Genomic DNA, 14006 nt, shown 5'->3' on the forward strand with positions numbered 1-14006 from the left:
ACCCATACACAGCCCTCCCAAAGAGATACACACCCACATCCACCCACACTCACCCACATCCACATGCAAACTCTACCCATTCCAGCACCCTCTCCCCCACACCACATGCAAGGACCACAATTAAACATCCTCATGTTAGCACACAGTCACATCCTACATGTCTACATACAGCATTTACAGATTTTCCATAAGAGGGTATTCATTCCTCTTATAGCTCAAAGGTGCTGAGGCAAAGTATCCTGCTACAAATTGTCTAGAACTGATCCTGGAAACTTCTTCCAGTTGATCAGTGATCAAGTGATCATGGGAAGACAGCTGAATTCCACTTTTTATTACACTAACAGTAATACAAGATTCAAACTTGCATTACTATAATTTCACACCAATTCAGAAGTCCCAGGAAAGTAACACATAAACATTACATTAACGTTGTCCTGGCTCCTGCTCCTCCCAGAGTCTACTGGAAATCCTGGGTAAATTTCCGAAGGGTGTCACAATTAGTGGCTAAGGAGCTCTGTATGGGGTCTTCAGCATATTACACAAGGCTACTTCTGCTCAGATTGTCACAACACAAAACTCATCAGAAATGGATGGACAACAACAGCACATGACCAACTAAACAGCTCAGATGGATGACACATGTTGCATTTGCAGTTTTTGAATCATTTGATGAAACTGTAATCCTGCTCAGGGTGACAGATATGTGCGCGTGAATGATTATCTGTGTCTTTATTCAAGCATATGTCTGTGTGCATATGGGCATGTGTTTCTATGAGGCTGTGTGTGTGGCCGTATGCCTGAGTGTGTGCCTGGGTCTTTGTGCGTGTGTGTGTATATGTGTAACTGACAGCACATGCAAGTCTGTGTGCATGTATGTATATGTGTGTAGGTTTGTGTGTGTCTGTGTGATTATGTGTAAATGTTTTTATGTGTGCATCTATGTTTACATGTGTATGTGTGTAAACATGTAACTGATATTAGATTCTGGGTATCCAAGATGGAGGATGGGAAAAATTTCTGACTGTAACAGGCTGTTCCTTTTTTGAGTTATTTTAGGTGTTAGAGATGATTTCCTCTAATTCCAGGAGCAGCAATTACTGTTGCATTGTTTTGGAACTTTGGAGAAAAAAAAAGTCAAAACAACAGCACTTTTACGAGGCAGAAGAACAGATAAAGGTCACATGGTGAGGTCAGTGCAGGAGAGGGGGAGAGACAGAGAGAAAAAAAACCCACAGTCCTAACTGACTCAGCAGTGAACCTGCACAGTTACTGCCTTTGCTGTTTGAATTCATGGATCGCTGGACATCAGAGTGCGTCTGGGAAAATTAACAAACAATAAAATTCACAATTGATCTTGGAGGAACCTGTTTGGGAGAGGTCACAGCACAGAAACAGATAACTGAATATTTTTAAATGTAGCTTACAGAAAGTCTGCAGTAGTGAGTAGAGTCGGTTCTTTCTTGATTATATGTTTTACTGAGCTATGTCTCTTGATTTAACTTAAAGTATAAGCCGTAAGTATTAGTTAGCCTGGAGAAGTGTTTTGTAGAGGAATAAGATAGTGCTATTTTCTGGGTCTGTAGATTGGAAGAAGCAAAAATGGCCCTTAGTAAAGTGATATGCTTTTCTTGTCAGATGTGGGAGTTTAGGGAGAGCTTATGTGTTACTGAGGATTATATCTGCAATAAATGCCATTGTTTGTGAATCCTATCAGTTTGAATGGATCAATTAGAGAGACAGTTAGAAGCAATGAGGAATTTATGAGAGCAAGGGAATGTGATGGATGGCAGTTATAGGAAGGGAAAAAAATTTGCAGATACAGTCACATAACTCCAGGAAAGGTAAGAGAGGTAAGCAGGTAGTGCAGCAGTCTTCTGTGGCTATCCCATTTCATACAAGTATGCTGTTTTGGAAAATGTAGGGGGTGATGGATTCTCAGGGGAATGTAGCATGAACAGCCAAGTTTCTGGCATTGAGACTGGCTCTAATGCAATGAGGGGTACATTGGGTTCCAAGAGATCAATTGTGTTAGGGGACTCTCTAGTCCGAGACATTTCTGTGGCCAGCAGTGAAAAATCAGAATGGTGTGTTTTCTCCCTGGTGTGAGGATTAAAGATGTCTCAAAGGGTGCAGAATTTCTCAAGGGGGAGAGGTACCTGTACAAGAAGGACAAATTTCACCTGAATTGGAAGGGAACTAATATACTGGCAGGGAGATTTGCGAGGACTGCTCAGGAGGATTTATACAAGTAAGGTAGGACCCAGGGAAATAGTGAGGAAAGAGATCAATCTGAGACTGGTACAGTTGAGAACGGAGGCAAGTCAAACAGTCAGGGCAGGCAGAGACAAAGCAGAGAACAAGGTAGGACTGATAAATTAAACTGCATTTATTTAAATGCAAGAGGTTTAACAGGGAAGGCAGATGATCTCAGGGCATGGTTAGGAACATGGGACTGGGATATCATACCAGTTAAGAAACGTGGCTCAGGGATGAGCAGGACTGGCAGCTTAATGTTCCAGGTTACAAATGCTACAGGAAGGATAGAAAGGGAGGCAAGAGTGTGGCGTTTTTGATAAGGGATAGAATTACAGTTGTACTGAGGGAGGGAGGATATTCCTGGAAATACATCCAGGGAAGTTATTTGGGTGGAACTGAGAAATAAGAAAGGGATGATCACCTTATTGGGGTTGTATTATAGATCTCCTAATAGTCAGAGGGAAATTGAGTAACAAATTTGTAAAGAGATCTCAGTTACCTGTAAGAATAATAAGGTGGTTATGGTAGGGGATTTTAACTTTCCAAATGTAGACTGACACTGCCATAGTGTTAAGGATTTAGATGGAGAAGAATTTGTTAAGTGTGTACAAGAAAATTTTCTGATTCAATATATGGATGCACCGACTAGAGAAGGTGCAAAACTTGACTTATTCTTGGGAAATAAGGCAGGGCAGGTGACTGAGGTGTCAGTGGGGGAGTACTTTGGGGCCAGCGACCATAATTCTATTAGTTTTAAAATAATGATGGAAAAGGATAGACCAGGTCTAAAAGTTGAAGTTCTAAATTGGAGGAAGGATAATTTTGACGGTATTAGGCAAGAACCTTCAAAAGCTGATTGGGGGAAGAGATTTGCAGGTAAAGGGACAGCTGGAAAATGGGAAGCCATCACAAATGAAATAATGAGAGTCCAGAGACATTATATTCCTGTTAGGGTGTTAGGAAATGCTTGTAAATGTAGGGAATGCTGGATGACTAAAGAAATTGAGGATTTAGTTAAGAAAAAGAAGCAAGCCTTTGTCAGGTATAGACAAGATACATCAAATAAATCCTTAGCTGAGTATAGAGGCAGTAGGAGTTTATTTAAGAGGGAAATCAAGAGGGCTAAAAGGGGATATGAGAATAGCTTTGGCAAATAGATTAAAGAGATTCTGAAGGGTTTTTACAAATACATTTTTACAAAAGGATAACTGGGAAAAGAATAAGGCCCCTCAAAGATCAGCAAAGGCAGCCTTGTGAGGAACCACAGGACTGGGAGAGATACTAAACAAGTATTTTGCATCAGTGTTTAGTGTGGAAAAAGGTGTGGAACATATAGAATGTAGGGAAATAGATGGTGATATCTTGAAAAATGTCCATATTACAGAGGAAGAAGTGCTGAATGTCTTGAAATGCATAACAGTGGATAAAACCCTAGGACCTGATCAGGTATACTCTAGAACTCTGTGGGAAGCTAGGAAAGTGATCGCTGGACCCCTTGCTGAGATATTTGTATCATCGATGGTCATAGATGAGGTGCCGGAAGGCGGAGGTTGGCTAACGCGGTGCCACTGTTTAAGAAGAGTCATAAGGACAACCCAGGGAACTATAGACCAGTGAGCCTGACATTAGTGGTAGGCAAGTTATTGGAGGGAATCCTGAGGGACAGGATGTACATGTATTTGGAAAGGCAAGGACTGATTAGGGATAGTCACCATGGCACGTCTCACAAAGTTGCTTGAGTTTTTTTGAAGAAGTAGCAAAAAGGTTGATGAGGGCAGAATGGTGGATGTGATCTATATGGACTTCAGTAAGGTGTTCGACAAAGTTCCCCATGGGAGACTGGTTAGCAAAGTTAGGTCTCATGGAATACAGGGAGAACTAGCCTTTTGGATACAGAACTGGCTCAAAGGTAGAAGACGGAGAGTGGTGGTGGAGGATTGTTTATCAGACTGGAGGCCTGTGACCAGTGGAGTGCCACAAGGATCGGTGTTTATGTATGAATGAGACTGCGTATGGGTCCACTACTTTTCATCATTTGTATAAACGATTTGGATGTGACCAGAAGCGGTATAGTTAGTAAGTTTGCAGATGACGCCAAAATTGAATGTGTAGTGGACAGCGAAGACAGTTACCTCAGATTACAACGGGACCTTGATCAGATGGGCCAATGGGCTGAGAAGTGGCAAGGTGGAGTTTAATTCAGATAAATGCGAGGTGCTGCATTTTGGGAAAGCAAATCTTAGCTGGACTTATACACTTAGCGGTAAGGTCATAGGGAGTGTTGTTGAACAAAGAAACCTTGGAGTGCAGGTTCATAGCTCCTTGAAAGTAGAATCGCAGGTAGATAAGATAGAGAAGAAGGCGTTTGGTATGCTTTCGTTTATTGGTCAGAGTATTGAGTACAGGAATTGGGAGGTCATGTTGCGGTTGTACAGGACATTGGTTAGGCCACTGTTGGAAATATTGCATGCAATTCTGGTCTCCTTCCTATCAGAAGGATGTTGTGAAACTTGAAAGGGTTCAGAAAAGGTTTACAAGGATGTTACCAGGGTTGGAGGATTTGAGCTATAGGGAGACGTTGATTAGGCTGGGGCTGTTTTCCCTGGAGTGTTGGAGTTTGAGGGGTAAAATCATGTGGGCAATGGAAAGGATCAATAGACAAAGTCTCTTCCCTGGGGTGGGGGAGTCCAGAACAAGAGGGCATAGGTTAAGGGTGAGAGGGGAAAGACATAAAAGAACCTGAGGGGCAACTTTTTCACGGAGGGTGGTACGTGTATGGAATGAGCTGCTAGAGGAAGTGGTGGAGGCTGGTACAATTGCAACATTTGAAATGGGTATATGAATAGGAAGGGTATGGAGGGATTATGGGCCGGGTGCTGGCAGGTGGGACTAGATTGGGTTGGGATATCTGGTTGGCATGGATGAGTTAGACCGAAGGGTCTGTTTCTGTGCTGTACATCTCTATGACTCTATGACTGTGTGTGTGTGCATTCGAGAGTGTGTGTGCATGTGCGTACATGTATGTGTATGTGTGAGTGAGAGTGCATGTGTGTGTTTATGTGTGAATGAGACTGCGTATGTTTGTGAGTGAGAGTCTGTAAAGGTGTACATAAGAAGACATAAGAGTGTAAGACATATGCTCCTTTAAACCTGTTCTACCATCCAGTAATATCTGAGTTTTGAGCTCTATTTTGGGTGGCACGGTGGCAAAGTGGTTAGCACTGCTGCCTCACAGCGCCAGAAACCCAGGTTCAATTCCCGCCTTAGGCGACTGACTGTGTGGAGTTTGCACATTCTCCCCGTGTCTGCGTAGGTTTCCTCCGGGTGCTCCGGTTTCCTCCCACAGTCCAAAGATGTGCAGGTCAGGTGAATTGGCCATACTAAATTGCCTGTAGTGTTAGGTAAGGGTATGGGTGGGTTGCGCTTCGGCGGGTCAGTGTGGACTTGTTGGGCCGAAGGGCCTGTTTCTGTAATCTAATCTAATTTTGCTCTTCCTTGAGTCTTGAGTATATTCAACAATTGAATTTCCACCACTCACTGGAGTAGACAATCTAAATAATTTGCAATTATTACATTCCTTTGAGAGAGCAATAATAACAGAAGCATTTGAACTTTAAGTTAGTTGTTAAAAATTGATTTTACATTTTAAGGTTTTTACTACAATATAAAACTAAAATCAATATTGACTAAAGTTTTTTGTCGGCAAATTATTCTTTAAATCACAAAACAGAAGCTTTTCATCTTTTCTTTCAATGCAGCTGATAAAACACATTTCATGTCTATTCTTTATACTGACCTTTACTTAGACATGCAATTTTCCCAGAATCAGTTTATAATAATTCATCGTTCCTGAAGGTTTGCTTCTGTTCTGTTCCTTTCTCAGCCCCTGGTAACTTCTACGCCCAGAATTGTTCTTTACTTTGGAAGTCTTACTGGGGATCCTACCTCTCCAGCATTATTCAGGGAAAGCTTGCAGCTTCATCTTAACTCCTCATTAATTTGGTCTTTTCAATCATGTCCAAGCTTCCACTTGCATTCTGGCACAATGAGCCATTGAGACTTCTTATCTCTAGCTGCTTTTTGTCATGTGGATCTAACCCACCTGTTTGTGACATTTAATGATTTTTAGGAAAGCCTGTAACCTAATCCTTTACAATGGCTTCTGGTGAACCCATCCTCATGGCAACATGAATGACATGGACCTTGTATCCAGGTAGTAATGCTAATAGACACCAAATCCAAATTATCGTGGAACCAAATGGCATTTTGAGTAAAGCCTTTTACAACCTGACACTCTTAACTCTTACTGGCTTAACACTTAACACTTTAAAAATCATCATTTAATTTTTGGGTGTCCTATCATCCATACCTGTTATCAGGCAAACTTCAGTACAGGTCAGATGACTCCCTTCTTTTTACCCAAAAATTAATAACCCACTCCAAAATATCGTAATCTTATGAATTACCAATTGTAATAACACTTTGAGTGAAAAAATGGAATTTTACCTCAGTCCTAAATAAGACAATGAACACTAATTCTAGGCAGTCTAGACAGGGGAAAAATCTTCCAACTCCCATGCTCCCTGCCAATCCCTTAAGGATTTTATATGCTTCAGTGAGATTACTTCCCATTCATCTAAACTCCAGCAACTCTACGTCTGTCTACTCGACATCTCCTCATAAGACAATCCCTACATTTTATGAACAAAACCAGAAATTGCTGGAAAAGCTCAACAGGTCTGGCAGAATATATGGAGAGAAATAAGAGTTAACGTTTCGGATCAAGTAACCCTACATCTCACAAATCAGTTTTGTGGCCATACACTGCAGTCTATTGAAGACAAGTTTGTCCTTCCCTATGTACAGAGATCCAAATCGTACACAGTATTTCAGATGTAACCTCACCCTAAATAGTCACAGTAAGACTTCATTAATATAATTCCCCGGATAATAAAGGCCAATATTTGCTTTCCTGTTAGCTCTTGTACCTGCATATTAATCTTGTGTGATTCTTAAAGGATCCCGGATTCCTATGAATTTTATCATTTTCCACTATTTCACCATTTAAAAAACATTCTGTTTTTCTAGTTTTTTACTGAAATAGATATTCTACATGTTTCCCACATTTTGCTTATGAATCTTATATGTCTTAAACCGTCCTCAAAGCTTCCAACTTCTTTTAACTAGCTTTGTATTGCCAGCAAATGGGTATGTTCCATTTAGTCTCCTCATCCAAGTCATTGATATAGATTGTAAATGGCTCAGGTCAAGGCAGTGTTATTTGTGATTCCCTGCTGATTACAGCCTGCCAAATTAGACTTGTTTATTCCTATGTTCTCTTTTGTGTCTGTTATTTAATCCTTAGCACAAGCTACCTTTGTGAACATGAGTCACTAAGTGGAAGATGGCTACATTGGTTGTTTTATGTGCCCCACATAATTAGATATAAATAGTTTGAGGGCACAACTTGAACAACTCACAGAGTGCAAAACCAAGTGGTTCATTGTTCTGTAATCTGATGCCTGATTGACTCAGAGGGTGCGTGCTGATGATATTTTTTAATACCACTGTTTCATGTCACAGAGAGGCAAATCCCGATTGACACCCCACCATTCAATCTGAAAGCTCATCCAATTGACAGCAGAAGAATCCAGCTGAATTGGAACCCACCCCTGGGTGAGCCATCAGGATATAGGGTAAGACTCACACTGTTCCAGGGCTAACTGAACCATCAGTTTAACACACTGCCCATCAAAAACGGAAATTGCTGGAGAAATTCAGCAAGTCCAGCAATATCTGTGAAGCGTAAACAAAGCTAATGTTTCAAGTCTAGCAGGTCAGTGGACTTGAAACTTTAACTCTTGTTCTTCTCTCCAGACCTGCTGAATATTACACTGCCCATCAAATCCAGTGATAGTTATGACATTTAGTGTCACCATTGAAAACCTTTTAGGTATCCATCACATATTCAAGGTTAAAAGAGACCTTTGGAAGGGATTACAATCTATAGCTGGTTAAACACAAAGCAACACAGCAAGGATGAAGAGGGGGAGGGAAAGACCCAGATGTGGTGACACAATATGGCCATAACTGACACTGGATTTAATTAGTTGAAAAGTATGGCGCTGGAAAAGCACAGCAGGTTACACAGCATCCAAGGAGAGTCGATGTTTCAGGCATAAGCTCTTCATCAGGAATGAGAGGATGGGCAGTGTAGTAACACAAAGAAGATATGGAACATATGGGCATGAAAAATTAGAATTAACAAAAGTAACTTTGACAGATAACCCCCTATGTACAGACATTAACTGAGCAATATAACTAACTGAGCAATAACATAATTGACTAGCATTATAACTAACTGAGCAATAATGTAACTAACTGGATAATATGACTAACTGAGCAATATAACTAAGTGGTTAACATAACAAAATGGGCAACAATATGCAGATTCAGATACCACCGACAGGAAGGGAATGGGTGACAACCAGGTAGAGCAGGAGGGCTAAGCAGGCAGTGCAGGAATCTTCTGTGGCGAGATGGACCAGGCCAGACTCCTTCAAAACGCTTTTAAGAAAGTAGCCCAGACCCTAATTTTTTTAGTTCTAGGCAGATGTAATGTAGATATTCCAGGAATGATGCAGCTGGTCAAACCACTCAGTTTTGAACAAAACAGAACTAATTTACAGGCTACCGAATGAAACACCAACTAAAGACAACAGAATATAGAATAACTTAGCCTATCTGAAAACCCAACCAACTCTTTCACAACTTGATGATGCTGTTCCATTTTCCTGCAACATCTCCATAAACACACCCTTTGGTAGAAAAGGTAAATTTGAACCCAGATTCTTACAGGAGAGATGGTAAAGAGAGAGGATCAGCCAGGGATCATTTGCTGAAGCATGAAACTTCTTTTTACTGTAGCTGCAGTCCCCAGCAGTTTCTAACTGCTATAACTCAGCCAAACTAGAAAAATCCCTTAACTGGGAGAACTGGCCACTCCCCTTTCATTGTACAATAGTTCTTAAAAAAAACCTAAAGGTCTCCCCTGATTGTGAACTTCAACAGTCACTGGTAGGCATGTCGGCACCTCTGTCTTTCACAACCCCTTTTGAAAAGTACCAAGGACAACATAACCTTGTTAAAGGAACAGCATCATCACAGTGACTATTCCATTGCAAAACAGGTAAACCATTTTGGATACTGTTGAAGGGAATGGTCTCTCAGGGAATAACAGAAGCAACAAAATTCATGGCACCACGATTGGCTCTGTTGCAGAGAGGGAGAAATAGGCATAGAAATGCTATAGTTCTAGGGGATTCAGTTGTAAGGGGAATTGTCAGGCATTTTCGTGGCTGCAAATGAGAGTCCAGGATGGTGTGTTGCCTCTCTGGATGTCACAGTGCGGTTGCAGGACATTCTGGAGGGGGTGAGCGAACAGCCAGTGATTGTGGTACACATTGTTACTAATGACATAGGTGAAAAAAAGGGATGACGTCCTAAAAGCAGAATATAGAGAACTAGGAAGAAAGTTGAAATGTAGGATCTCAAAGTAATTTTAGGATTACTACTAGTGCCATGAGTTAGTCAGAGTAGAAACAGCAGGATATATAGGATGAACACATGGCTGAAAAGATGGTGTGGGGGTGGGGGGATTCAGATTCATGGGGTATTGGGTCTGTGGGGAAGATGGGACCAGCACAAACTGGACAAGTTACACCTGGGCAGGACCAGGACTGATGTCCTATGGGGGGAATACTTAATAGAATAGTTGGGAGGGTTTAAACTAGTGTGGCAGGGGAATGGGAATCAGTGGCGTAGGGCAATAGATGTAGAAATGTAGAAACCAAGGCAAACAATAACTGAGAACAAAAAAAGCAGGGAAATGCTGCTGAAAAGAACAGGGAGGTGGTCTGAAATACATGTGTTTCAATGCAAGAAGTATAATTGACAAGAGAGATGAACTCAAGAGCTTTGGAACTGGTTGAAAAAGGGACAGGACTGGCAGCTGAATGATTTAGATATTTCAGATGTGATAGAAAGGGATGTAAAAAGGATGGGGACTTCCATTACTGTTAAAGGAGTATCTCACAGCTGTACTGAAGGAGGATACATCAGAGAACTCGTGCAGCAAGGCAATATGTGTAGACCTTAGGGATAGGAAAGATGAAATCACAATGCAGGGATAAACTACAAGCTTCCCAACAGCCAGCAGGATATTGAAGAGAGAATATCTCGACTGATTTTGGAAAGATGAAAAAACAGCAGGGCTGTTGTGGTTGATGATTTTAACTTTTCCTTTATTGACTGGGACTCACTTCATGTTAGGGGCTTGGATGGGGCAGAATTTGTAAGGACCGTTCAGAAGGGTTTCTTGACACAGTATGTAAACAGGAGAAAGTATGGACTACAGATGCTGACAGTATGTAAACAGTCCAACTAGGGAAGGCATTATATTGGATCTAGTTTTGGGAAATGAGCCCAACCAGGTGAATGAGGTTTCAGTGGGGGAGCATTTCAGGAGTAGTGACCATAATATCACGAGTTTTAAGATACTCATGAATAGGGCTAACAGTAGTCCTCGGCTGAAAGTGCTACACTTTCAACAGTATTAGGCAGGAACTCAGAGAATGTTGTTTGGATGTGATTGTTTGAAGGTAAATCCACGTGTAGTATTTCAAACGACAGTTGATAAGAGTTCAGGAGCAGCATGTTCCTGTGGGAATGAAGAATAGCTATGACAAGTTACTTGAACCTTAGATGACCAGAGATGTTATGACTTTGGTCAAAAAGAAAAGGGAGGCATAGATAAGGCCTAGGAGGATGGAAACTGATAAAGCCCTTGAAGTATGTAAGTAGGAAAAAACTTAAATATGGAATTAGAAGGGCATAAAGGGGTCATGAAAATTCATTAACAAACAGATTTAAGGAGAATCTCAAGACTTTTTACACATATATAAAAACAAGTAGCCAGGGAAAGGGCTGGTCCACTCAAGGACAAAGGAGCCAGAAGAGTAGGTGAGGTCCCAAATGAATACGTTTTGTTGGTATTCACTGAAGAGAAGGAATTGATGGAGGAGGAAAGAAGTGTCAAATTTCTAAACTAAATTGCTATTAAAAAGGAAGAGGTGTTATGAGTCTTAAAAAGTATTAAGGTAGATAAGTCCCTGGGTCCTGATGGATCTATCATTGAATATTGAGAGGGAGGCAAGAGAACAAATTGCTGGAACATTAACAGACATCTTTGTATCCTCTTTGACCATATGTGAGATCCCAGAGAACTGGAGAATAGCCAATGTTGTCCTATTGTTTAAGAAGGGTAACAGGGATAATCATGGAATTACAGGCCTGTGAGACTGAAGTTGGTGGTGGGGAAACTATTGGAAAAGGTTCTCAGGGAGAAGATCTATATGCACTGAGAAGCGAATGGACTTACTAGTGATAGACAGCATGGTCTTTGGGCGAGAGGGGTGGTCATGCCTCACTAACTTGATTGAGTTTTTTGAGGAGGTAACAAAGATGATTGATGAGGGAAAAGAAGTTGATATTGTCTACATGGATTTCAGTAAAGCTTTTGACAAGGTCCCTCATGGTAGACTGGTACAAAAGGTAAAGTTTAAATGAAAAACTTTGGCTTTTATTCTCCATTCCTTTCTGGCTACAGGAGTGGCATCAGAAGACTCAGAAGTACTGTTACTTAACAGGGCAGATAGGGATAAATGGGGAATTTTTTTTGTAATTCATTACTGGGATGTGAGTGTTGCTGGCTGGCTATCAGTTATTGCCCATCTCTACTTGCCTTTGAGGAGGTGGTGGTGAGCTCCCTTCTTGAAACACTGCAGTCTAAATGCTGTAGGTTGACACACAAGGCAGTGAGGGAGGGTGTTCCAGGATTTTACACAGCAACAGTGAAGGAATGGTGATGCTGAGGGGCTTGGAGGAGAACTTGCAGGTGGTGATGGACACTTAGAACACAGTTAGCTACACCTTTATAGTGATCAACTACTGGGAAAGAAATTGAGAATATCGATCATCAGTGAGAGATATATGGATCAATCAAGATCAGTTAGTGTGGATTTGATAAAGAATACCTGCAAGACTATCTTAATTGAATTTTTCAAAGGAAGATCAATGAAGGTTGCAGGTTTGACATAGTCTTCACAGATTTTAACAACACTTTTGACAAAGACCCATCTCTGGCAGACTGGTCAGAAAACTAAAAGCTAAGGTAACAAGTTGGATCCAAAACTGGCTCAATACCAAGAAACAATGAGTCCTTTAGTGACTGGAAGACTGCTTCCAATTGGATCCTGAAGGGCTTAGTACTCATCCTTGCTGCTCATGGTACATATCAATGATTTAGACTTAAATGCAAGGTTGCAAATTATGTAATAATTGACTGTGTGATTAATCATGAGGAACAAAGTTGAAGACTGCAGAAAAATTACAATGGATTGGTTGGATGGGTAGAAAAGTGACAAATAAAATTCAGTCTGGAGAAGAGTGTGTTTACAGAAGGAAAACAAAGCAAAGGAATACACAAAATTCTGGGACACTGATAGGTGTAGTGGAAGTGAGGGATCTTGGAGTGAAAGTCCAATAAACCCTAATGGTAGGAGACAGGTAGAAGTGGTTAAGAAGGGACACAAGATACTTAGCAATAGTCTAAAGTATGAGGAGGCAGGGGGTTATGCTGAAACTGCATAAAAATATAGTTAATCAGCAGATAAACCACTGCATAAGGTTCTCATCACTACAAAACAGGAAGGATGCAGTCTTTTGGAAAAGGTACAGAGGAGATTTCTGAGGATGTTGCACGACTGTAGAATTTTAGCAACGAGGAATGATTGAATTAGCATTGGTTGTTTACAACAGGTCAGACTTGAGAAAACCTTATGAAATCACAAAGGGTTTAAACAGAGTGGACACAAGGACCTATTGTCCTTAGAATCATAGAGATTTGTAACACAGAAAAAAGGTCCTTAGGCCCATCATATCTGCACCTGTTGAAAACAAGCACCTAATGTGTTCTATTTTCCAGCACTTGGCACATACCCTTGTATGTCTTGATATCACAAGTGCACACAATTAAATGCTTCTTAAATGTTCTGAGGGTTCCTGCCTCTTCCACCTTTATAGCCAGGGAGTTCCAAATTCCCAGCAGCCTCTGGAAATATTGTCTACCCTATCTATGCTCCTCATTATTTGATACATCTCAATCATATCCCCTCTTAGTCTCCTCCTTTCTAAGGAAAACAACCTCAGTCTGTCCAATCTCTCTTCATAACTGAAACTCTCCATCCCATACAACATCCTGGTAAATCTCCTCTGCACCATCTCCAGTGCTATCACATTCACCTATAATGTGCACTCAAGTGCAACCACATCACTTCTATAATGTGGATTCCAGAACTGTACACAATATTCTAGTTGTGGCCTAATCAACATTTCATAAAGTTCCAGCATAACCTCTCTGCTCTTAAACTCTAAGCTTCAGTAAATAAAGATAAGTCTCCGATATACTAGCACTCTTCGGGGGGGTTTAAACTAATTTGGCAGGGGGATGGGATCCAGACTTGTAGTCCAGCAAGTAGGCTAGCTGTTTGTCAGGATGTCCAAGAATGTAGGGAGGCTGTGAAGAAGGTAGCACTGACAGGGAATACTTGTGGACACAGAGATGGGTTCAAGTGCGTGCACTTCAACGCAAGGAGTATCAGAAATAAGATGGGTGAACTTAAGGCGTGGAT

The 14006-nt window shown here is 41.1% G+C and overlaps 1 protein-coding gene across 1 annotated transcript in view; it reads left to right on the top strand.

The window, feature by feature from the left end:
- itgb4 (integrin, beta 4) overlaps window positions 1–14006 on the top strand; it is a 137303-nt gene that overhangs the window by 66064 nt on the left and 57233 nt on the right. The window contains exon 23 of the mRNA XM_043715209.1: window positions 7840–7952. Within this exon, the coding sequence (XP_043571144.1) occupies window positions 7840–7952 (113 nt within the window). The remainder of the gene's footprint in view (window positions 1–7839; window positions 7953–14006) is intronic.

This window comes from Chiloscyllium plagiosum, chromosome 24 (assembly GCF_004010195.1).
Source record: "Chiloscyllium plagiosum isolate BGI_BamShark_2017 chromosome 24, ASM401019v2, whole genome shotgun sequence".
NCBI lineage: Eukaryota > Metazoa > Chordata > Chondrichthyes > Orectolobiformes > Hemiscylliidae > Chiloscyllium > Chiloscyllium plagiosum.